A 26030-nucleotide genomic window follows, 5' to 3' on the forward strand; every position below is an offset into this window, starting at 1 on the left:
GAGCCCCGATGGAAAACCCCATTTCCCCGTTCATAATGTTCATTATCAAGCTAGAAACGGGGTTAACATCCGGCGGTTTGATGCTTACCCTATACTCAGAAAAGACCACGTTGAAAATACGCCCAACTTTACGTTACGTTCAAGTATCGAATTTGCCCTGGAGATGGAAAAGGAAAGGCCCATCTACCTGTCTTAGATGTGTTATTGAGGAGGAAGCAGAAGACATTCGAAATGATGATTCACATCTTCCCATGTTCTGGAAAGGTTTGGTGAAAGAGATCAAACACACTTTGGATGCCGCTAGACAAAATGTTAACAATAAAAGCAAAAACACTCTCTTGTCGTAAGTATTCATCAAGGTCACTCGAGACCAAAAGTCCAAAAGGGGAGTGACATTGAAATCTTGACTTTGATAAAACCCCCGTATCGTTCAAGAACGTTGATTAAACGTCGTCTTTAGCCAGGGCCGACCCTAACATCCATTTTATCAGGGGGGATTAATTTTCAGACGTGTTTTTAGCCAAAAAGTACAAGTATTAGATTTATTTTCTTATTCCAATCCCAGCTCTGAGGAACGCAGTAGTAGTGGCAAAAATGTGTCAGCCAGAATGAGGAGATTCGGGTTTTACTCGTAGATTTTAATTGTCACCGTCTTGTTCAAACGTTCAATATACCTAGTTATAGTGTGCTCTGCTCTTCATCGCTTTCGAGGAAGCTTTTGCCAGCGTGAAGTGGAAATTTATCTATTCTGTGCAGGAAGACCAATCTTTAGATAGTGGTAGCTATTATCAGAGCCAGAAACGATGAAGCATATTATCTCATGCTGCGGAGTTTGCAGGGTTGCATCTTACTATCTATACCTTTTCTTCTCGTTCTCGTCGGTAACGATCGTCCTGCTACCTTGGCTGGAAGACGTAGAGGGGCTCAATGGTATGTAATTTTTTCTTAAACACCTTGACTATGCTGATAGCATAAGCTTGCCCTGACACCGAGTCGAGTTCTTTACCTAAATGGCTTTGGGTTTTGAGAAGGAGCCAAGGAGAACCGGTGAAGTCAAACACCAAAGAAAACAAGGTTCCCACTCTTGCTAATCATCGCAGTACATCAAGGACATACCTAAAATCACTCGACGTAAAACTTGCTTAAATTTATCTATCTACTTACTTACTTATTAGCGGGTAGTATACGGAAAGTGGCCACCACTGTTATTCAAAAGCTCCAAGCTTTGATGGGCAATTCATGTCTCTCTCGTGTCACCAAGTTACTCTGGCCTGAGACAGTAGCGTATAAAGAATTTTGCGGATTATTCACATATAATAATATGCTGATCCCAAAAAAATTTGAAGAAATGTGTAAATAAATTCCACCTTACAGGTGGACCAAGGAAACGCATTCAATATCGTTGCAAAAAAAGTTATCATGCAATGTAACAAGCCTCGGAAAAATAGTAGGGTGTCCACCTTATTCGACGCGGCAGGACGTGCCCACATTCTTTTGTGGAGAAAAATGAGCAAGGGTTATTCACTCGTGTCTACACGCTTTCTCTTTCACTGGTATACGAGACAAAAGCAAGAGCCCTTAGTACCAAACTAAATAACGTAATAAAAATTTGCTGTAAAGAAGTCACCACTGTTCCAATATGGAAAGGAACCAGAAACTACCTCCTGATTCGGTTGCCACCTATACCACAAAGATTATTTAATGCTTTCGTGGCAGACACATTCAGACCCTTTAAATTGCCGTGAACCAAGTAGCGTTTGTCAAGAACTGAAAAACTGCTGACATAAACCATATTTGCAGTTTCTAAAGAAGAAATGTGTCCGGATAGCTCAGTGGTTAGAGCACTAGGCTGTCATACGGAAGGTCGCGGTTCAAATCTCACTGGTGGCAGTGGAATTTGTATCGTGATTTGACGTCGGATACCAGTCGACTCAGCTGTGAATGAGTACCTGAGTCAAATCAGGGTAATAATCTCGGGCGAGCGCAATGCTGACCACATTGCCTCCTAGTGTACCGTTACGGTCTTGAATGAAGTGCTCTAACACACTTCAAGGCCCTGATCCAATATGGATTGTTGCGCCAACGATTATTATTATTATAAAGAAGAAATATCACGAATAACATCGCCCGGTGTACATTGCATTCTTGGATCAAGGCAAGTCATTTGACCGCGTGCCATATGAGCGCATTTGGTCGAAAGCGATCTGAAGATTAAAGTGGGAAATGCGGCATATACGTCAAAGCCGCTCAGTGCTGGTATTCAGCAAAGAAACGTCCTTCCGCTACTTCTCTTTCCTGTCATACACACTATCACAAGGGACACCTAACTTCTAGTGCCCTATATACTGCTCTATGCAGATCATGTTTTCTTAGCTGACCAAAGCCGATCTCGAATAACTTGCCCAAGAGTGGAACGACCGCCCCATGCAGCACGGTCTAGGATTAAATCAGACTACCGACTCAATAAGGCACTATCACTGTCAAACGGAACAAAAGCTAACAAATAGAGAAAGCGGAAGCTGAACGCTTCAAGTATGAAAGTTTTTGTGTATTTCTTTTATAAAAACATTATTATGTGAAAATATACACTTTCGCGTGATACTGACATTCTTGCCACTCTTAAATATGCATAGAAGTGACAATTTCGACCCATTATCACTTTGCTAGTAATCGTACGATTTTCACCAACCTTGCATCATGGAGCATGCAGTATGTAATAGCCTACATTGCGATAAAGTTTCGTAAATCTATTTTGAACTTAGGGCGAGTTTTATAACCAATTACTAAAAATTATAGCAATATATTATAATTAACTTTATTTGAACAGATATTGGTATGGAGGGTATTTCCGAGCCTTGGCATCATATAGTGACAACCTCTTGATTTTTTCAGATTTTTCGATTGGGTAGTTTGTGAGAATGGGTCCTTGAAAGAAATAATGACTATTGACCCTCCCGCACTCTCCACATTTCCAACAAATGTCATAACTAAACTAAACCCTGCCCCTGACGCCCATCATCCTGCTCTCGAGTTCGATGTTTAGATATCCCGACTCCACTCTCCGCTCGCAAGCCTACCAAGTTCAACTTTCATAAGGCGAACTTCGAAGGTTTGAACTCAGCCCTGGCGTCAATCAATTGGGTCCCCCTCCTCTCTCCATTTACGTGTGAACAAGCACTCAACACTTTCTATACCATTTTATTCGATCTTCTTCCTTGTTAGGTTCCCTCCTCTCCTAACTGCTTACGCTCTTACCCCGTCTGGTTCACCACTGAAATTCACAAAAAACTACCTCAAAAACAGACTGCGAGAAAGAAGTTCCTGTCTTCTAGAAACGTTGCTGACTTAGTTTTTTTAAAATCTTTTCGTTCTTCTGTCAAATCTTTAATAAGTAAGTCCAGAAACGAATATTTATCCAGTGTAGAAGACTCACTAAAGCACGGAAACCTGAAACCTTTCTGGTCCCACATTCGCAACTCCCGCTGCCCTACCCAGTTATCCCCTCCGTCCATTAAATTCTCTGCCTTCTCAGCTAACTCCCCCAACTATCTTGTGATTTACTCTGCCGCTACTTTTCATCAGTCTATTTTCCCCCTCCTTCCTCCGAATCCCTCCCGCCTACCATTCCCCTTCTTACCCCTATCCTTGTCGAATGCCTCATTGGCAAACTTGATCCCAATGTCGGACCTGGCTACGATGGTCTCCCAAACCTCTTTTTGCTCAAAACTGGTAAGTCCATCTCCCTTCCCCTATCTCTTATTTTCAACAAAAGCCTCGAAGAGAATCATTTTCCCGGCTTCCTCATTCACAAAAGTGGCGATCGTTCGCTTGCCGAGAAGTCCCTCCTCTCCTCCTGTTCCAAAATCTTGGAAAGATGTGCCAGCGACTGGTTGTCAGCCCACTTTGGCCAACACATAGTGAAAGAGCAACACGGCTTCGTTAAACGTAGGCCCACTGCCTCAACCTGCTTGACTTTACCAACTTCGTCGCGAAATGTTTAAATTCACGGCAACAAGTGCATACCATTTACACTGACTTCGCTAAAGCCTTCGACACTGTAAATCACAAGATACTTCTATCCAAACTCTCGTCCCTAAATGTTCCCATACCACTTATTTTATGGCTTGCCTCTTACCTTTCCAACTGATCCTGCCGCGTCTCTTTTGACGGTTGTACTTCCCCTCCTCTGGCGGCCCACACGGATGTATTCTGTGCCCCTTATTATTTTTATTTTTTATTAACGACCTTCCTCCCCTCCTTACTTGCCCCTGTTTGCTCGATGCAAACGACCTTAAGCTGTTTTCCGCTATACCGACGCCTGTAGACTGTGTTTCCCTTCAATCTAACCTGGACTCTCTGGTTCGTTGGTGCTCGACTAATGGTTTAGCGCTAAACGTCAGAAAGGGTCATTCTATGTGCTACTCCGTAAAATCCTCACCCACTTCTTTCTCCTATTCTCTTAACGGACATTCCTTATCCTGCTTAAATTCCACTGCAGACCTCGAAGTAATTTTCGACAGTAAGCTCCGCTTTGACACCCATTGCCTCGATGTCATCCATCGAGCAGCAAAATTGTCAGGCTTTATACTTCGCTCCTCCTCTGATTTTGATTCCATCCAACCCTCCTTAGATCTCTTCAATTCTGTGATTGTCTTGTCCTTGGAAATGTGCAACGTAAATTCACCCGTTCCCTCTTTTTTAAGAAAAGTTTCCCTCATGTTGATTACCTCTTTCGCCTTCGCTTTCTGAACATTCCCTTCCTACAACAGCTTAGATGCTATCTGGATCTATGCACATTTTTAAGGTTTTGTGTGAAACAAAACCTTATTAGAATCGAGACGGTGTCTGTCTGTCCGTCTGTCCGTCTGTCTGTCTGTCTGTCTGTCTGTTTGTCTGTCACACCCGATTTATTCGGAAACGGCTGGACCGATTATCACAAAAATTGGTGAGAGTATGTAATCTGGTGTTCCCTTTACATGCAGTAAGTGGCGCCATCTTGTGTTAAATTTAAGAGGGGCTCCCCATACAAGTGAAAGGTGGGTCCAAGTTTTTTTTTCACAAAATGTAGCCATGTGGGGTATCAAACGAAAGGTCTCAATTAGTACTTTTCGAAACTGGTTCAATATTTGACATTGGGTGAAAAATAAGCGAGTGAGGGCTCAAAATATGACCCACAAAAAGTGTAACAGGTCTCGTTCTCAGAACCTTTCCAACCGAAAAATCTGAAAAAAATCACAGTAATGCATCTCTATAAAATCTAGGCCTCAAAATATATCCGGTTCCCATATCTGCACAAATAAAGCTAATAATAGTATATTTCCACATTTTAGAAATTCACTCGGCATCCCCCTTATGTTCATTCCAGAAGTACAAAATTTGGCATGCGTGTAATTAAGAATATAATGCCCAGTTTGGTTTGAAGAAAATCTAACAATTATTAACAAAGTTATAGGGGGTGAAACTTTACAATTTTTCGTGAATTTCGTGCACTCTACAACCCGCATGACGTCATCATCAGATATCAATTCGTCAATACCACAATACAATGAGTTCTTATGAATTGGGTCGCAGAGAATTATTTTGTTTTAGTTTTTTAGTTATTTGTCAACCAGACATGTGTGTATGTAGGTGTATAATTTACGCGTGCTAATGAACTTTGCGGGTAGTGCCTAATTCAGATAGATATAAGATATAAATCGGAAATATGGGTACGATCAATTTATATACGTGCATATATGTGTACAGTATTCGGAAATAGGCAGTTTGTTTGTTTAGGATGAGCATAATATCTATGGCTGTAATATGTACGTATGTCTCGTAGTTTGGAAAAATATGAAAGACTATGTTGGATTTGTAGCTATATACGGATAAAAAAATGTGGGTTGAAATTTCTTAGATAAGATGAACACAAAACCTTTATACCCGAAGCGCGAGCTTCCGGTATTCCGACTTGTTTAAACTTTCCCCGGATCTGATGGACTGCTCCGCCGCTGACGAGATCACCTGCCGTCTTGCGTCTTATAACACACGTAGCGCAGACATTTTCAACGTGCCCTTCGCAGAGCTCGAAGTTTACTTTCATTCCCCGATTCCTAGGCTTTGCCGAAATTACAACGCAGAACAGCTTGTTCCTTTTAACTTCTCTACTTTAAGTAGTTTTAAACGTAGGATAAGCTTTTTGCTATCTCCTGTCCTCAGGAGGGGACAATAATTAATTGGAATTTACTCTGTTTGTTGCCCGTTAAATTAAATTAAACTAACCAACGCAAATCCGTGGGTGATACTAGGACAACGAGCAAAATAAAATTATTCGATCGGTCAACGGTGTAAACCTTGCAATTAAGCTTTCAGGACCTAACATATAATAGCACATAATTTCTTGCCTTTTTGCAAACTCAAATAATTTGGATATTTTCTCTTTTCAGGAGGTATGTGTATTTCAAATAAAGTAGGAATTGGATGCTAACTATTTTTCTGCCTCCAACATGAAGCGGAGTCATCGGCGTTAGTGGTGCGTCGATCGCAGATAATCAGGGTACACATTCCGGCGTGTGTTTTATAAAACTAAACATAACATTACTGTAGAAAGGACTATGAACATGAACCCCAAAAACAACAATGCCTGCACACCTTTCTTACACAATGTTCATCAGGTTCTTTGGAAAGGTGGCTTCTCCCAGGCAGCGAACGCAATTTGATAACTGATTATAATTCTCTTAAGGTTGTTGTTCGCAATCAGATATCCAGTTTCCTATACATCGGAAAACTCACTTTCTTCAACAACATAATACACTAATGTAATTCCAAATATATGAATATGGAAGCTTAGGATTTCAACTCTCCACTTGATAAGAAGTGACAGACTTCACAGTAAAGAGAGTACGGCAACTCTCAGCTTGGGAAAAACTGAAAATCCGACTACCGCGCCGGCCCGTCCGCAGCACTACAAAACTAACCTACCCGCAAAGGGAAGAGGGAGGCTCGGCAGAAGAGAACCTCCGCCACCTCGTCCTTACCAGAAAGAGCGGAAGAAAGGCAAGCTGATGACATAGACGCTACTGGTTCAACGCCGGTATGTGGAAATGGAGCCAAGCGCTCCGGACACTATGAACCTGGGAAGGCTCCAAGCTTACGGCAGGAAAAGGCATGGCGGAAGAATGCGAAGCACTTTGGGCATGAAGAAATGGACGTAGCTGCAACACTAAGTGCGGTAATGTTCAGAGAAATAATATACGCATAATCTACGCCAGCCACTTACCAAGATTGGTCTGAACAACGAAGTCGATGGTAAGCGACCAACGGTGGTTTGGTAAGTTGGATGGCGATTTGAAGGCCTCGCGACTACATATGGATCAGGCCTTTGATGAAATAAAATGGCGCAACCGACCACGACGAGCCGACTCCGCTTCTGAACGGGATAAAGGCTGACGAAAAAGAAGATAAGGTGGGGCAAAAGTAATGACCTGATGTTCTTCTTTGGCTGTAATGTTTTTTTTAATGAAAAAGTTTGGTTCTCCATGTGAAATTTGTTTATTTAATCCATTGGAATTTATTCCATCAATTCGAGAGAATGATATCGGACCGCCAAAAGTTCATGCACATACAGGCCCGTTTTATGGCATTTTCCATTACTCTTGCCAAAACTTCGGTCGATTGGTTCTCGCATTCCTGCTAAATAATCTCCTTAAGGACTTCAAGAGTCTGAGGTTTGTTGACGTAAACCCTATAAAAAGAAGTCTGGAACTGTTAAATCGTGTGATCTAGCCGACCAGTGCAAATCACTTAAACGGGAGATTAAGCGACGCGAAAATGCTTCCTTCAGAATATTGGTTGTGATTCGAGCAGTGTACGCCGTTGCACCGTCCTGTTGGAAAAAATTGGGTAATCAGGGCTCTCTATCACACGCCGTTCACAATCAACGTTTGGCCCGCGGCGTTCTCAAAGAAAAATCACCCGATGTCTCCTCCAGCGTAAACAGCGCACCACAGATTTTCGGTTCTCCAGAAGAGATTGTTTTGTTTATTCACGTAACTGCTAAGATGGAAATGAGCTTCATCGCTAATAATAATTTTCGATGAAAATCGTCCTCCTCTTCGTTGAGATTCAGGATGTCTTGAGCGCAGATTAGACGCGTTTGACGGTCAACGGCTAACAACTGATGTACTGTCTGTATTTTATTGTGCGTAGGGACCGCCGGCTAATGCCCAATTATGTGGCACGTCGTCTGATCAATGTTCCTCCTCTTCGACATCTTGGGCAACTGTAGCGATATTCTCAGCAGAACGGCTATTCTAGAGCCGCCCAGCCTTGGGAACATCTCGTGTTGCCCCAATCTCTTCAAGGCGAGTGCCTAAACGCCGCAGTGTTTGTCCAGTTGGTGTGGTGGTTTACTTCACAAATGTCTAGCCCGAATTGGCAATTGACGCTATTTGTAAAAGTTATAGCGTTTTACAATTGAGTGATTACTTTTCCCCCACCTTGTAGTAATGATTTTGTTCCATGAAGCTTGCCTTGTTTTCTCTATCGTTAGCTAGCGCAAGATTGATAGCAATCCAGCAAATAAAGCGTAACACTAATCCTTTTTGTCTATCATCATCAACGGCGCAACAACCGATATCCGGTCTAGGCCTGCCTTAATAAGGAACTCCAGACATCCCGGTTTTGCGCCGAAGTCCACCAATTCGATATCCCTAAAAGCTGTAGGTCAACGTCATCGCTCCATCTCAGGCAGGGTTTTCTTCGTCTTCTTTTTCTACCATAGATATTGCCCTTATAGACTTTCCGGGCTGGATCCGCCAACCGTAACCTTTTGAGCCGGATTTTATCCACAACCTGACGGTCAAGGTATCGCTCATAGATTTCATCGTTATGTAGGCTGCAGAATCGTCCATCCTCATGGTGGGGGCCAAAAATTCTTCGGAGTATTTTTCTCTTGAACGCGGCCAAGAGTTCGCAATTCTTCTTGCTAAGATCCCAAGTCTCCGAGGAATACATGAGGACTGGCAAGATCATTGTCTTGTACAGTAAGAGCTTTGACCCTATGGCGGTAAGCTGTTGGCTGACAACAACCGTGCGCGGATTTCATCATCGTAGCGGTTATTGGTTGTGATTTTCGACCCTAGATAGGAGAAATTATCAACGGTCTAAAAGTTATATTCCCTATCCGTATTCTTCCCGTTTGACCAGTGCGGTTTGATGTTGTTGATTGGTTGGTTCTAAGTGCTGACGTTGCCACCATATATTTTGTCTTGCCTTCATTGATGTGCAGCCCAAGATCTCACGCCGCCTGCTCGATCTGAATGAAGGCCGTTTGTACGTCTCGGGTGGTTCCCCCCATGATGTCGATATCGTCAGCATAGGCCAGTAGTTGGGTGAACTTAAAGAGGATTGTACCTCTTGTATTCACCTCAGCATCATGGATCACTTTCTCGAGGGTCAGGTTAAAGGGGACGCATGATAGGGTATCCCCTTGTCGTAGACCGTTGTTGATGTCGAATGGTTTTGAGAGTGATCCATTGGTCAGGGTCAGCCTGGTCAGTCTTATTAATTTCGTCGGGATACCGAATTCTCTCATGGCCGTGTACAGTTTTACTCTGGCTATACTATCATAGGCGGCTTTAAAGTCGATGAATAGATTCTTTTTGTCTGTAGCATGCGAAATTGTTTGATTTCAAAATTGGGAATGAGTGGGAAACATGTGGAAGTTTGTCAGTAACTTTTTTTGGCAAGATCCACGGCGTTTTCATGCGCTTGAAGAAACTGTAGGATCGCTGCATTTTTCTTACTTAAAGGTCTTTATTTTACCGTTTAATTAAAATTTCAATGAACACTGAAATGTTACTTTATTTTCGAAAGCAATATTGCATACAACTCAACTATTCTTACTTGAATGCAAAGTATAATGCATGAACGACCTTACTTTTGTCCACAACTTTTAGGCGTAATTATTATTCCAGTTTTATAGTCAAAGAGAGTTAGTTTGGTTCACTCCAACTATTTTTTTTTTTTTTGAAGACCTTTCTCACTTTTTTCAGGCTTTGACAGGGATTTTGCAAACACGTAGTTCAAAAGTACCATACGGTTAAGACGAGACTTGGAAGGGGTAAAAATCTTTCGCATATTTCCGAACTGGCTAGCATAATAGAACACAGGCTCGAAAATTAAACCTTAGGGACTTTTGTTGAAGATTTAGGAGAGGACAGGGAAATGTATCACAGTAGAATCACCATAATTCGTATGGTCAAGGGATTGACGATTTGGTGCGAAATACTGGAATTACGAATTATCGGGAATGTAAAATAAAGAAAACTAACTCTGGGTACCAACAAACTTGTACGAATTCACGGGAGATAGAAATAAAGGATCTGCGTATTATCGGAATTTCCTGCATTTGGTTTTTAGTAAAAAGGGGTTGAAAAGACAGTCAGAACCCGGACCACCATTGACATCAAGATTGTCAATGAGTTATTCGACTAAGGAAGAGGTAAGGAGGGTTATTGTAGAATACGTGGGAAGGTTACATCCAATCGGTTGGTTCTTACGGATAATAGTGGCGAACCAGAATGGGTAAAAGGAAATAGGTTAGATAGAATGATATAAAACAATTCAAGGGCTTCATCAAATGTTAAAAGGAGTGAGAATGAGATCTCGGTTGATAGCCGCCAGGACTGAATTCAGACCTTTTAACGTTGAACTTAGCAGGTTTACGCACAACGTTGGAACTGGAACAGGATGGTGAGCATCAGAAAGCAGCATAAGTAGACGCAATTGAAAATTGGCAAAAACAACGCACAGGCAAGTTGGAGGGATTCGGTTTAAGTGATTTCTAGTAAGCATGAAGCGAAGGCCGGTACAGGTGTCTCTAAAGTCTATAAGGTAAGAGAAAAATGGAAGGAGTTATTGGGGAGCGATGGAGGGCCGAAAACGTTAGGTCAAGTATAACCTAGTTTTTAATTCGTGGCTGACAAAAATTACCTAAACGGAACATTATCTTCCTCATGACACACCACATGAAAAATAAACATGGTTGATGCTTTATTTGCGTAGCATAGACCTTCTTCACTGTAGGTAACAATCAAGGCTACAGTCTTGCCCTTGTCACAACGGTTCCAATTCGTCAAATTAGCTTTGAATGGTGAAGCTGCGAGCGTTTAGGCAGCCGAAAAGGAAAATTTTAATTTTTGTTGGCAGGTCTTTGCGAAAGAAAGGCTAGTAGAATGCCATATTCGTTGATGCTTAAAAAGACGACATGGAAACTCAGGTGCACGTAGCGAGTTCAATACAATGCAACTCCGGCGAAATGTACTCCTGTAGATGGTGCCAGATCAAAGCCAATCCCAATAATAAAACTAAAACGATGCATAAACTTAGCTTTGGTTTTAAATTATAGTCCAAATAAATAACAGCCACTTAACCTAAGCCAGGTGGGCCTACCAGTGCGGCACAGTATTACCCTGATCAGGAACACCCCTGTGAGCTATGCCAGTCAAAATGCGCGCTCTGCTTGAATGTGTTAATTTACAGAAAAGGCTATACAATGAGCCTGCACGTAGTCTGTTTATTGACTTGATGAAGTTTATTGACTTGATTGAAGATTTATGATGTAAATCTAAATTGTATATTGGTAGCGGGATCACACATTCACGATTTATTCGTAGATGGAAGCCTACTCTATTTCCAAACGATTCTTACTAATAAAGGAACAAATTTAAGTGCGAACTCGCGGTATTTCTAGCGGTTAAATTATTTGAAATAATTAAGTATCAAAGACTTGTAGCACTGATGAAGGGAACAATTGGTTCCCGAAATATCGGTATTTGCAAGGCTAATAAATATTACTAGCGATAAAAACCGTTCAAGCTAATAGAGCGTTCATCCATATAATGATATTACTTTCCATCGTAGATAACTTAAAATGGTAGTTCATCCTGCCGAACATTCTCGATTCAGAAGGTCAGATTGTATCCTTGGTATGGCACCTTTGTACTGGATTTGGCGAAGACTTCTTAAGGATGGAGAATCTTAGTTCATTATCTAGAAATTCCCGAGAATCGAATTCAATGCACATCCTTCAAAGTAAGTCATAGGAGTACTGATGGTACTGAAAGTACTTTTGGAAGCGAGCATCACGAACGTGCAGGGAACTCAGGATTGTAATGCATTAAACGATACAATAAAATAAAAAAGTTTGCCGTATGTATGCCAAAGGTATTGCTCCTGAGGCAAAGTCAGATATCAGATCTAGTCCAGAGCTGATGGCTGGTGTCACTCCTATTCGTTAATCGAAAAGCAGAGATTGAAGCCAGACTATCCTTTTTTGGTGATGCTCACTTTTGTCAATTTAACACTTTCGGGCCCCGCGTTGGATGCTATCCGTTGAAGGATGGATGGTAAGATGCACCTTTACAAAAGTCACATTGTGGGGTTGAAGTGTTATGGACCCCGTTCGCAAACCCAAATTAGCCAGCATGACAGCATTTAAGGATGAATACTTCTGTAGACCTGCTTTTCGATGTAAATAGACCTTCGCCAGTTCCCATCCATCCTGGTTCATGGAAAAACTGTTCTGGAAGAGTCCTTAATTGAAATTAGTGTCGATGTTCCACAATTTTTGAGAATGTAATACACGACCTAATGTGACAAGCAGCACCCTCGTATTATTTTTAACGTGAAGGTAAGTAGCAACTCTGTAAAATCTAAAAGCAATAGTCAGGAATTCGATAATGGCAAATGGTTATTTGCCCAGATAATATGTATGTGAATGTCTAAAAAAAATTACAATGAATAGAGGGAAACATATTTTTATTTCGATATTAATATAATATCACAAAATAAATAAATATTACAAGATAAATTATTGAACTAAAAGTAAATGATAAATGCAGCATCTACACTTTTATATCCATTTGAATTATTTACAATTTTGATGGCACGTAGAGACTACACCTATTAATACACCAATTAGGTCTCAATTTTTCATCCTTTCAACCAGGATTGGGCCATATTGTATCAGCAAGCCTCAAGAATGTAATTCTTACGATAATTGTATTCGCTACGGTGGTATCCTACCAATGATAAACTTAATGTATCTTAAGTTTCACTTAACGCCAATAACTTAACGCACTAAAGTTAGACTTTCAATAAATAAATACATAGAAAAATGTAATCTTAGTTTATCGTATGTGTGAAGGTAAGTTAGTGTTAAAGTTACGTTTTAAAATAGTCCTTTAGGGGTTTTTAGGCCATTCAAGATGCATCCAGATGTCAAAATAATACAAGTGATTGAAGGTATACTTTTCAAGCAATCGCATGATAATTCCAATGAAAAATGAAGAAAAACTTTAAACTAGAAATGCCCAGAGCACCGAACTCTAAATTCAATTTTAAAAAGAAATTGTTTAAATTACATTTCATGAAAGTTAATTATGATGATGCAGTGTAAAGTCCGTTCTCACCCTAAAGTACCTTGCGCTATGCCAAACGCTGGCACTGTACATTTATCTGTGCGATCTTAGATCAAACTAAGTACAATAGACATAGAATACGAAATAGATTTACGCTAGACTAACTTTAGGACCTACTCTACTTTAAAGTACTGTTTCACTCCCATTATATGCTAAAGATTGTGAGGACATTTTATATCCACGAGGTTTCCTGACCGTATGAGGTGGATACTTCCTCGGCATACGCGACATTTTGTCCATAGTCAGGACTGAACTCGGTTGGCAAACTGTTTGATATGAGGCTGTGCTGTAAGCGGTGGAAGGGTACTTCACTGGCGTCTGCTTGTATTTAGGCCCGAAACGGTTTTTATAAAAGGTAGTGATACGAGGTCCCAGTACCCATGCTGATGACACTACCCCCAACATTAGCTCCATGAATGCTCGCGTCATAAAGGGCCACATTGGAGCTTTGACTGGCGGAGTAGGCTCAAAGGATGGCTGAGGTAAGTTAAGCCAGACGTCGCTATTGGCGAATTCGTAGAACACAGCAATCAGGAGTAGTGCACTGGGAACGCAATAAATGAAAAGGAAGGTACCAACGCCATTCAAGTTGAATATTGACACGGGGGCCTGAAGCGAGCCGGGAAGAATCGGTGGAGGGGTACGATTTCGTCTGTAGACCAAGTAGCCAGCAAACAGGTTAACTGAACCGAATATCCAATAGGAGGAAAGTGGTGTCGCGACAAGTAAGCGTAGGTTTTTGTCGTTTTGATTGCCTACATAGCATGCACCTGAAATGGAAAAAGGGGAAGTGTCAACAAAGCTAACAAGGATTCATTTAATTTTTTATAATATTTATAAAAGGTTTTTATATAAATATGAGTCGATATTATATTTTTCGTCTCCCTAATATGCATACGTTAATCACTTGCTAATACCAAGGGAAAAAATGACGCTGTTTCGGGTATCTTTGCCTTCTTGTTTATTTATACTAGTTAATTGGGGGGATAATATGAACTACTTGTCAATTATGGTGCATTAATGTTAATTAATTAAAAATTAGCTTAATGATTTCGTTTTGCACAAAATCTTAAAAGGCAATCAGGTTGAATATTAAAAGTATTGTCTAATTCGGTTGAACTCCCATACCATGATGCCTTTTAAACGCATCCACACACTACATTCGCAACATCGTTCAAACTACAACGCACGCAAAAATATCGGAACTACGAACGTAAAAGAAGCATTGTCCTCTCTACATTGCATTTGCAGATCTTTATAGTATAGTGTGCACACGCGGGCCAAGTCTATGGACGAATCCGATCTAGACAAACTCAACCCACTAACGAACAGGCCAAAGGCTAAATATGAAAGAGAAGTAGATTCCAAGGAGCTTTTCGATGATTATAGCCATCGTCGATATGTATGTACATCACTTTAGGAATAACGATTCTTTTCATCCTATATTTATAATTGGATATGTATAAAACTTCCGAATCCAACAATTTTTGACAGCGAACATTGTTTTTCGATGTCATGGCCACCGCGATTCGCACTTTCGCGCGTCCGACACGCAAGTTAGCCGCTCCGCCACAACATTCCACTCCCAGCTGAAATCAACGGGAGTTTCAGCGAAGCACCAGAAGCACGTCTCCCTCAACTCGGCTGCCGTAAGTCGAAACGGACGCGTCGCGCCCCCCCCCCCCCCTCCTGGCTGCGCTTTCTTGCTGGGTGAAAGAGCTTCAGTCGAGCCAAGGAGACCCATTTGACCTTGCCCCTCACGTTGAGGCTATAATGATGCCAGCCTCGCACGAGGACTTGGAAGGTGACCTCGTAAGGCGGCTGCAGCGGCTTCAGAGGGGCGTTCATCCTAATTAGGACATGCGCACAGGATTCGAGATCCCTGGGCATTTCAGCCACGGTTTTCGCGTAGTTGGTGGATGGTGGCGGCGTCAACTTTGGCATTGCGTCCTTGAACAGACGCAACAGAACGTTGAGTCCCGATCTGATGTCGAGAACAGGATCGCTGGAGAGTTTCAGGTTTTCCCCGTATACAAACTCCGCAGGACTTGCAGCAAATTCTTCTCGATTGGTTGTCCGTAAGCCAAGTAGAACGAGTGGCAAAAACCTACGATCAAGAAGGATCGTCTTAGGGACATTACAGTGGTCTTCAACGCCCTGTGCCACCTTTCATGCATTAGACTGCATGTAGATTGCGGGTGATGCGCAGTTATCTGATGGCGTTTGAAGCCGCAGTGTTTGCCTAACTCTGAGAAAAGGGAAGACTAAAACTGCATTCGCTGTCGGTGATTATAGTTACCGGCACACCAAAGCGTGGAATCCATTCTCGACAGAGGACCTCTACACAAGATTGTGTAGTAATGTTTTTCAGAGGTATTGCCACAGGTTACCGCGTGAACCTATCGATAATTGTGATGCAATACCTGAGGCCGTGCGAGCCTCGTAAAGAGCCAATGATGTCGAGATGGATTGTGTGTAAACGCTTGGTGGACCGATAGAACACTCCTAGCTTTCTCTTCACATGCTTTAATTAATGTCCTTGCTAGTGGACGGCCAGAAATACTACACATGACAAAGCCTCATCTTATTTTATCTTTTCCAGACACGTGTTGAATGTCGAAAGTGAACTGGCTGATAAAGCTCAAGTGCCAAAGTTGGCGAGAGGAATGTTTGTTAAGCTTTTGTTTCAAAGCGAAAGTGAGTGGCTTATGGTCCATGAACAATATGAACTACCTGCTTTCAAGGGAATACCGGAAGTATTTAATTGCGAGGTACGCGGCGATTACCTTATGATCATAGGTGCTGTAGTTCCTTTAAGCGGGATTCAGCTGTTTGGAGAAGAAGCTCAACGGCTGCCAGGTTTGGTTCACAGGTGAAGTGCAGCACCTATGGCATTGTGTGAGACATTGAAGAATACGGCTAGGGGTGCATCTGATTGACGGAATGCCAAAAGTGTAGCATTCACTATTTGTTGCTTGTTGTTCTCGGACGCCTGGACAGCCTCGAGAACCACGTAATCAAATGGGAGTCTTTGGTTATCGGCCCAGACAAGAAGGCGTTAAGAATCGAGTGATGGTGCCCGGCCGTGGGCAAGAAACAACGATGGAAGTTTAACATACCCAAGAACCTTCTCAGATCGTTAACAGTCTTTGGAAGCGGGAAGCTCAAAATCGCTTGCACCTTGACTTCAGGAGTAATCAAGTGACGGAGAAATTCCACCTGTTGTTGTAGGAATTTGCACTCTTCAACGTTAAGTACTAGCAAGAACCAATCTTGGTGTGAAAAATTGTATAACACTTTAAAAAGTGGGGAAAAACTGAAAACAGCTATTTGGAAAGTAAAACAGGGCGTTTCAAGAGACCGTGCAAGGAAGCGGATGCGAACATTGTGGTTATGTCATTAATCTAGGGCAAACGCTGATTTCTCGCGCAGTATTATTAGCATTCTTTTCCCACAAGTTTGTAAAGCGGCCAACTTCTAATTAGATAGATTCTGATTAAATCCCCAAAGAGGATTATTGAAAGTCCCAGGTTTACATGACTTCCTGGATAAATTTTTCAATTTAGTTCGTTCAAACCTGCGCGTGCGTGAAAGAAATGGTCTTTCTCGCAAAGTAGAAGGAACAGAAACTAGTGCTAATTCTGAAATTCTGAAAGAACTCAAAAAACCGAGGTCTGACGCTTTTTAGTTAAGAAAACGGGGGAAATGTAGTATGCGAATATACTGCGCAGCGTAAAACCCGAGCCCAAATTGGAAGAAATGGGCAAAATGGTGCCCAAAATTGAAAGCACCGTAGCGGCTCGCAGATGTTGAGTGCTCCTTTATATAAAGGAGGCAAAACACGCTACGGTCACGCTGCTCCCAGGGCAGAGGTGAGGCAGCGTCTGACGATTTGCTTCTGCCCTGGTAAGAAACCGTAAAGCCGCCATCGCTTCACTTTTTAGAGAAGTTTGGGTGCAAGTCCTAAACGAGGGGTCCGTGGACCAGGAAAGAGGGAGTAAGTTGCTTCCCATTTGGTCCGGTCCAGCATTAAGTTGATGCGGACTTAGGACCCCATCATTCCTAAAACGAACGTGTATTTATGTTCTGTAGAAAAGACCAGGCAAAACACGCAATCTATATAACTGGCAGTAATAACTGTCCGGTGTTCCGGAAGGCCTTAAATACTACGAAGTAGACATAAAGGTAATACAGATAAACCTCAATCACTGGAAGACAGCTCAGGATCTCCTGGCATAAACTGTAGTAGACGAGAGAGCAGACGTGGTTCTAATCAGCGAACTAAAATATCAGATAATAATGCATGGATTCATGACAAGAGCAAACCGCCCGCTATGTTGGCATGCGAGGAGCGAGCATTCCTAGAAATCGGAGAGGGACTAGAGCATTACGTCGGAACTAAAATAACCTAACCTAGTTGGATAATAGAAGAATTTCAAACAATGCTAGACGATATGACGACAAACGCAGGCAATAGAAGTCCACTAATTATCGGTGGTGACTTCCACGCGTGGACAATCAAGTAGGATAGCAAGCATACTGGCGTCAGAGATCGTAGACTACTGGAAACGTTTGCATCTCTGCAATTAGAAATTGCGAATAACGGTGGCGTGAACATATATGGTAAAGCAGGAATGGGTTCGGTCCTTAACATCACTTTTGTCAGCTTTTCCTTTCTGCCCCAGATGAAGTGGTGGGTTACCGGAGGATTCACCCACAGTAATTATCAGGCGGTAGTAGGATAGTATTTAAAAGAGCACAGAATGGCATAGAATCTTAAACTGACAGATGGAAGATGGCCCCTTTCATAAGGGTGCGTTTGACTTGGAAAAGTTGGCTAAACAGTCTGTCAGTCTGTTGTCAACGCGTGCGATGCTGCAATGTCAAGAAGGGTTTCAGCTGAAGATGCTTACCATGCTATTGATGGAGTGAGGAAATGAAGATGCAGAGGGCAAAATGCCTGAATGTTCGAAAAGAAAATTGGACTTTCAGGAGCTGCTCTCACATTCAAACAATTGAGGTAAGCCCCTGGGCATATAGAGGCCTATAGAGTGCCAACAAATTGCGCAAGACAGAACATGGAAGGGCTCTTTCCAATATGCAGTTTGTATTCAGGAAAAGTCGCTCAACCGTCGGCGCAATAAAGGTGTAGTCGAGACCGCAACCACCGCCATAGGAGGTGAGAGATCGTGATGGGGGCAAAAGAGTACTGCGCAGCGATCACGTTCGACGAGAAGAATGCTTTTAACTAAGTAAACTGGTCGACCATCAAAACGTCCCTCATCCAAATGAACACTCCACGCTATCTGAGAAGCATAGTGGCGAACTACTTTACAGACATAGAGCTAAACTACGAGAGGGACAAGGCACAAATTACTACCGTGCTGGAGTGATGATACACTTTTGTGGAACATCATGTATGATGGAGTCTTCCGCCTTCATGTAGCAGAAAAGTTAAAAGTAGTAGATTTCGCCGACGATATTACTATGGTTGTAGAATCCAGCACGGCCACGAAATTGTGTAGGCAGCAGCTAATGAAACGACCTGAAAGACCAAGGAAACTGCCGCAGTAGTGCTTGTAGATCACAAAACAGAAGCCCTTTTGATAATAAGCCGGAAGACCAGGAAGTACTTCAAAATTCAGGTTGGAAGCCAGATCATAAAAAGCAAGGAGACCGTGAAATACTAATACACACCTAAGGTATGATGCTCGACAGTGGACACAAATTCAAAGCGCATGTAAAATACGTTGAAAAAATGGCAACAATGTTGCAAGCAGTACTCTCGCGAATTCTGCCTAATATTGACGGACCCAAATACGTCAGTAGAGTGTTGCAATCTCGAGTCATTAGTTCAGTCTTGCTCTATGCCGCTTCTGTATAGGCTGCAGCATTAACGACTAACAAAATGAGGAGAAGCCTATTCCGGTCGTACAGATTATGTGCCTGAGCGCCAGAATGGTTTGTGCCTGATTTTAATACCAGATGACGCGGCATTAATTACAACAGGGGCTGTTGCTGGTAGGCATCTTGGTTGAAGAGATGTCACGAATTTACATCAGGAGAAAAACAACCCACGATGTTATGCAATTAATCAAGAACGAGGAAAGGGCATCACCAATGGTCAGATGGCAAACCCGATGGTTTGCTTAGATGTTAGCCACCAGCTAACATAGTTTCTACCTGGCCACAGCGGATACCGCAAATATCTACGAATTCGACATCCTGGCTGGGGTTTGCAAGGTTCGCTTTTTTACTTAATATTGATGCTGATGATGAATAGTTTGCGATTTTAGCTTAGCGTCTCTGACCTGCAATCGATACTATAAAGGGAGGAAAGTGTAGATACATACATGGGGACGCGTCAAAAATGAATTCAGTTTAATACTTTTGTTCGATTCCTCCACTTAAGGACTATTTTTTAGCAGAGGCGTTATGATCTGCCCAAGACTCCTCTTGAACCGCACATCTATGTAAATTCCAACTGAATGAATATAAACATTCGACCCCATTGAGATACAACCATACATATATTTTTAATGAGCATACAAATATCTTCCAAATCATGCATAGAATCGATTTTGAATTAGAACGGAAGAACTGGACCGTCTAATTTTGAAAATCATTTCGACAAATACAAATAGACATCGACTTGAACTATTTGAGTGTCTCCTATTTTTACCTACTCCACTCCCAATGATTTGGGAAAACTTGATCCACTTGACACCACCCAAAGCAAACAAGCTACCCAACAATTTTTTTCGGCACCGACAAATGCAGAGACCCTTTGTGGACCACCAACGATGATGCACTTTCCATCGTAATTGGGGAATGGTATGAGCATCTCACCCAACGCAGATCTTGTTGAACTTGGGCCAACAAATAGGTTTTGTAGTTTTTGTTTGATGTCGATGCAACAAATTATTCGTGTTCACTTTTATTGGTTCGAGATTGAATAGCGACGAAATGATCCTTCGTCAGTTTTCACATGATGAGGATGCTCATCGTGGAAGCAAGAACTTTGATATAGGAAAAGGGAACGTGGGAATATTCTAGAGAAAATTCTTAAGAGGAAGATCGTTTTTCAAGGTAAATAAAAATCTTATTGTGTTAAATTACGTAAATGCATATCAAGAGCATTCAGGTAAGCATAATACAATATGTGAAGTTCGTGGACCCTAATTTAGTTCATATCTTCTATCAGAAGTTAATTAATTTCCCTTCAAGGATTACAGTTGGGACCAGTTTGGAAAATCATCTTATATTTGATTTCTTTAATTTCGGGGTTTGAAATATGCCCCAATAACAAATAACGTCATCTACTTTTTGACAAAGCTAAGCGGGCAAGTGTAACTTATGACGCGGAAACTATGCAACTAAATTTTATTTATGAAATACGACAAATTCAACAACCATACAAAGGCAAAGCCTTGATACTGAAACAAACACAAAAATGCCAAATCTTGATGCTATAATACATGGGATGAAAAAGGAAGCTCTACAAGAATAGATCGGAATAAAGCAGAGGAGCACCTGCTTCAGAAAAACCCAAAACTTAAGAGGTGAAATCAACACCACATGGAGCCGAACCAAAGTGATCAATCGCGAGAGAAGAGCTATTCCAAAAACTTTGCATTCCTTTGAGCTAGGAAGCCAAATTATAGTGTAGAAAACATACCGGCCTGACTGCGCATGAAGCCAAAAAATTTAAACCTCGTTCCACGACCGAGGAAAGAAGATCTTTCACGTATCTCATTCTAATCCGATGTATATTTACCTCTGATGTTTATGAGACGTGGCCAAAAAAGTTCCCGTACTACTCCTCCTCCAGCTCCCCGACTCATTTTGGGTAGAGTCCCAATATTTTATGTAAAATAAAATTGATTTATTGAATTATCAGTAAATATTAAAAGCAGGAAAGCCATATCCAAGCACAAATTCAATTTGGAAAAAAGCCCATCCAAAATCATTATCATTCACGGCGCAACAACCGGTATCTGGTCTAAACCTGCCTTAGAAAGGAACTCCAGACATCCCGGTTTTGCGCCGAGGTCCTCGATATCGCTAAAAACTTTCTGGCGTCTTGGCATATACCATCGCCCATCTGAGATGGGGTCTGCCTATTAAGACGGATTTTATCCACAACCAGACGGTCGTGGTATCGCTCATAGATTTCATCGTCCCTCCTCGTATAGAAGGCCAAAAATTCTTCGGAGGATTCTTTGCAATTTTTCCTGATAAGGACATAAAGTCTGTGGAATATTCGTCTTTAGACTTAATTTTATGTGGTCAGAGGGTAGTATATGTCCCAGGGCGAAACGTGGATTGGCACCCATGATGGAGCATAAGACCTGGGAAATGCCTGCTGGACCAACACCAACAGCTCTACTACCACACCCTATCTGGTGTGGTGACCGCTGGGAGCTCTTTCATAACGAAAAGCGGCAGACGGAGAAGGATGAAGGCGAGTCTCCCGCGCCTAAAAACGGGACAAATTGTACGATCTGATCCTCCAGGTTGCGGGTTGGGTAGGGCTGACAACCTTACACGGAAAGCCGATGTTACGAAGCCACGAAAGGAGCCTCGGACAGGATGGATCTTACAACGACGAACCCGGCAACGACAACGGATTAACGATTTGCGCATTTTCTCATGGAACGTGCGCTCCCTGTAGAGAGATAAAGCTGATGAGCAGCTAGCCGATACCCTGTCCCAATATAGGGCTGATATAGCAGCGTTACAAGAGATGCGATGGACAGGGACCGGTTTCCTGGAGAAGAGTCGCAACACCATATATTATAGTGATCATCCAATAAACCATGTGCTCGGAGTAGGTTTTCTAGTCAGCCAAAAAATGAAACCTGCTGTTATCGGCTTTGAAAACATAAGCGAACGGCTATGCACTCAACGCTTGCGAGGCAAGTTTAGAAATATAAGCCTCATTAACGTTCACGCCCCTACAGAGGAGACTGCAACGTCGGAGGAGGATACCTACTACGAGGTAGTAGAGTAACCAAATTGATCACGTGTTGATCGAACGCCGCCACCTCTCAGCCTTGATGAATGTCAGAACATATAGGGGGGCCAATATAGACTCGGATCTCGTTGGCATGGTGATCCGAGCTCGAATAACAATACCACCCAGAATCCCCTCTGGCAATCAGGTGAGAGCTAACACTGAAGCCATCCATAACACAGTCCTCCGCGACACCTATAAGAGGGAAATGGATGCCTCAATAACCACAGTCAACAAAGGACCTGGAAATGAAGCATCAACAAATGATCTTCACAATCACCTGAAGAACGTTATCATGGATACGACCACAAAGATACTTGGCCCCAGCCGCAAAAGGAGTCGGAACCGCTGGTTTGACGATGAATGTAAGCTAGCAACGGAACGGAAGAATGCTGCATACCGAGTAATGTTGCATTCTCAAAGAACGCGGGCACGCGCAGAGACTTATCACGAACTCCGTCGAGCGGAGAAGTGAGTTCACAAACGGAAAAAGGAAGCCTAGGAGAACCAAGAAGTCTGTGAACTAGAAAAGTACAGTCAGCAACCGCACCAGGCGCGAAAGTTTTACCAACAAGTCAGCAGGATGAAGCCTTATACACCTCGATGCTCATCCTGCCGAGACAAAGATGGAAATGTGATTTCCGACAGAATGGTCATGTTGGAACGATGGGTTGAGTACTTTGATGAGCTACTGAACAACCAGAACATCGGCGAGTTGGAGGTCCCGCCAACTGAAGACGACGGACAAATATTGCCACCACCAAGTTTAGGAGAAACAGTTCGTGCAATTCATCGGCTAAAAAACACAAGTCGCCAGAAACCGATGGAATTACAGTCGAATTGGTTAAATATGGAGGCGACCAATTGCACCAAGTGGTTCATACGATACCATGACCGTTCGGTTGTGGATAAAATCCGGCTCAATAGGTTACGGTGGGCGGGTCACTTAATCTGTATGGATGAGGATGATCCAGCCCGGGCAATATCTATGGTAGAAAAAGGAGACGAGGCTGACCCTGCCTAAGATGGAGCGATGGCGTAGGTCAGGACGCCAGACAGATTTTAGGGATATCGAATTGGTGGACCTCGGCGCAAAACCGGAATGTCTGGAGTTCCTTATAAAGGCAGGCCTAGACCGGATACCGGTTGTTGCGCCGTTGATGATGATGATGGTGAAGGACATAAAGTCTCCGAGAAATACATGAAGACTAGCAGGATCATTGCCCTGTACAGTAAGAGCTTTGACCCTATGGTGAGACGTTTCGAGTGGAACAGTGTTTGTAAGCTGAAATAGGGTGTGTTGACTACCAATAACCGTGCGCGGATTTCATTGTCATAGTGATTATCGGTTGTGATTTTCGGCCCTAAATAGCAGAAATTATGGCCCGTCTCAAAGTGGCAATCTTTATTGTTCTCCTTCAACCAACCATTTGATGGTGCTGATGCTTTGTTTTTCGTGTTGACGTTGCCACCATGTATCTCGCGCGGTCGCCACCTACGCGATCTGGATGGACGTATATTGTGCATCCCGCGTTGTTCTTCGCATAACGTTTATATGATCAGTATAAGTAATAGGTGATGGTGCCTGGCGCATTTATGTCAGCATCGCGGATCGCTTTTTCCAGAGCCAGGTTAAAAAAAGACATTATAGGGCACTACCTTCTTTTAGACCGTTGTTGATGTTGAATGGTCTCGAGACTGATCCTGCTGCTTTTACCGGTCCTGGCACATTAGTCAGGGTCAGCCTCATCAGTCTTCTGAGCAATTTATAGTGTTACCCTGGCTATGCTTCTCCATCGCTGGCCGCACAGAGAACATCTGACCTGTTGCTGATCTACCTGGAATGAAGACTCTTTGGTGTAGGCCAATGATATTCTGGGCATATGGGGCTTCTGACATAGCCAGATAGCGAAGAATACCTTATACGTTAAGACAGTATTAAGCAACGTGATACCTCTATAATTGCTGCTCCGTGTGAATTCCCCGTTTTATGTGAGGGGCACATAATTCCTCGTCGACAATCATTAGGAATTAATTCGCAGTCCAGCAGAGAACTTGAGCATCAGCTGATGAACTGTTTACTGTAATTGGTCGCCTCCATATTTAACTATGAAACTGTTTCTCCAGCATTTATCCGTTGTTTTCAGTTGGTGGGACCTCCAATGCGCCGATATTTTGCTTGTTGAGCAGTACACCAAAGTACTCAATCGATTGTTCTTTGCCCCGGCAAGATGAGCATCGAGGAATATAAAGCTTAATCCTGCTGCCTTTTTGGTAAAACTTGCGCGCATGCTGCTGTTGCTCCCTTCCTGCCTAGAGCAACAACAGTATAAGTGCCGAAATTCTCCTCGGGAAAATCAAAGGAAATTCATTGACCATGTGGGCCTGTGCCTCAACCGCACGTTTTGAAGCCACTAATAAATATGGTGCTAGAACAAGCTACGCCACGTAATAATTGTAATAGGTGGTGCGGCAAACCAATTGGGTCAAACCCATGGAATGTGCTATAGCACTATATTCGAGACCGTAACCGTACATCACAGGACTACTGTACTCTATATGAGGCAACGTGGTAAGCAGTGCGCTCCGCCGTGTTTGCTACCCTGATGTGACTCAGATAATGATTCAGCTTCAAGTCAGCTGATATTCGACATCCAGTCACGATACAAACCTCTCGTCAGATTGAGAACCTAAGCTTTTCAAGCGGTTGTCTTCAGTGTAACTCTGTTTCCGTTTTTCGTCAAATCTATGACCACACTCACTGACTAAAAGGAATAGGAATTTGTGGGCTAGCAACCTCCAAATTTTGAAACTTTATTGCTACCGAAAAGTCAAGAGTGCTTCGGACAGGGGCTGATCTCATGCCGAAAATCATTGCCTATGGAAAACGAACTGGGATTTGTTTCTCGAATGTGCGCACGCTTCTCGACAACGGTAGCGACGGTCCTCAGAATGCTCGCTTTCTCCAACTTGAGCGGGAATTCAAACGATATAAACTGGACGTTCTGGCCCTAAACGAAGCAAAATAATAGGACTCTGAAGAGTGCTCCTCTCCCTCTTGCCACACTAATGGCAATGCACTTTTGTGCCCTGGAAAGCACAGTGGTAGCAAAGACAAATCCAGTGTCGGGTTGTTTATGACGGCTGAGAGCAGGTTCCGGTCCAAGTTGAGGAGCATTACAATTTTACGATGCTATGCACCAACAGCGACTTCCGATATAGAGGAGAACGATGCTTTTTGCGAGCAATTACACGCAGGGCAGGGCAGGTTTCCTAAAGGTGACATTATGATCGTGATGGGCGATTTGAATACCAAAGTGGGCTATGACAACACTTTGCTGGGACATGTGATGGGGAAACACGGTCTTGCCGATGGTAACCATAGTCACCTTGACATTGGTGGCACATTGTTCGAGTAAAAAACATGCCATAAGGTCAGTAGGGTTTCACCTACCCAATACCGTGCAAGCAATCAAATAGACCACTTCGGATCAACAATAGATTTAGGAGTTGTGTTCTGGATGTGCATAACAAAAGAGGCGTTAACATCT

The 26030-nt window shown here is 42.7% G+C and overlaps 1 protein-coding gene across 1 annotated transcript in view; it reads right to left on the reverse strand.

Moving 5' to 3' along the window:
• Window positions 1-12803: 12803 nt before the first annotated feature.
• The window catches only part of LOC119655734 (frizzled-4), a 116362-nt gene continuing 103135 nt past the window's right edge, over window positions 12804-26030 (reverse strand). The window contains exon 3 of the mRNA XM_038061787.1: window positions 12804-14233. Coding sequence (XP_037917715.1) covers window positions 13587-14233 — 647 coding nt within the window. The 3' untranslated portion in view covers window positions 12804-13586. The remainder of the gene's footprint in view (window positions 14234-26030) is intronic.

The sequence above is a fragment of the Hermetia illucens genome, chromosome 1 (assembly GCF_905115235.1).
Source record: "Hermetia illucens chromosome 1, iHerIll2.2.curated.20191125, whole genome shotgun sequence".
NCBI lineage: Eukaryota > Metazoa > Arthropoda > Insecta > Diptera > Stratiomyidae > Hermetia > Hermetia illucens.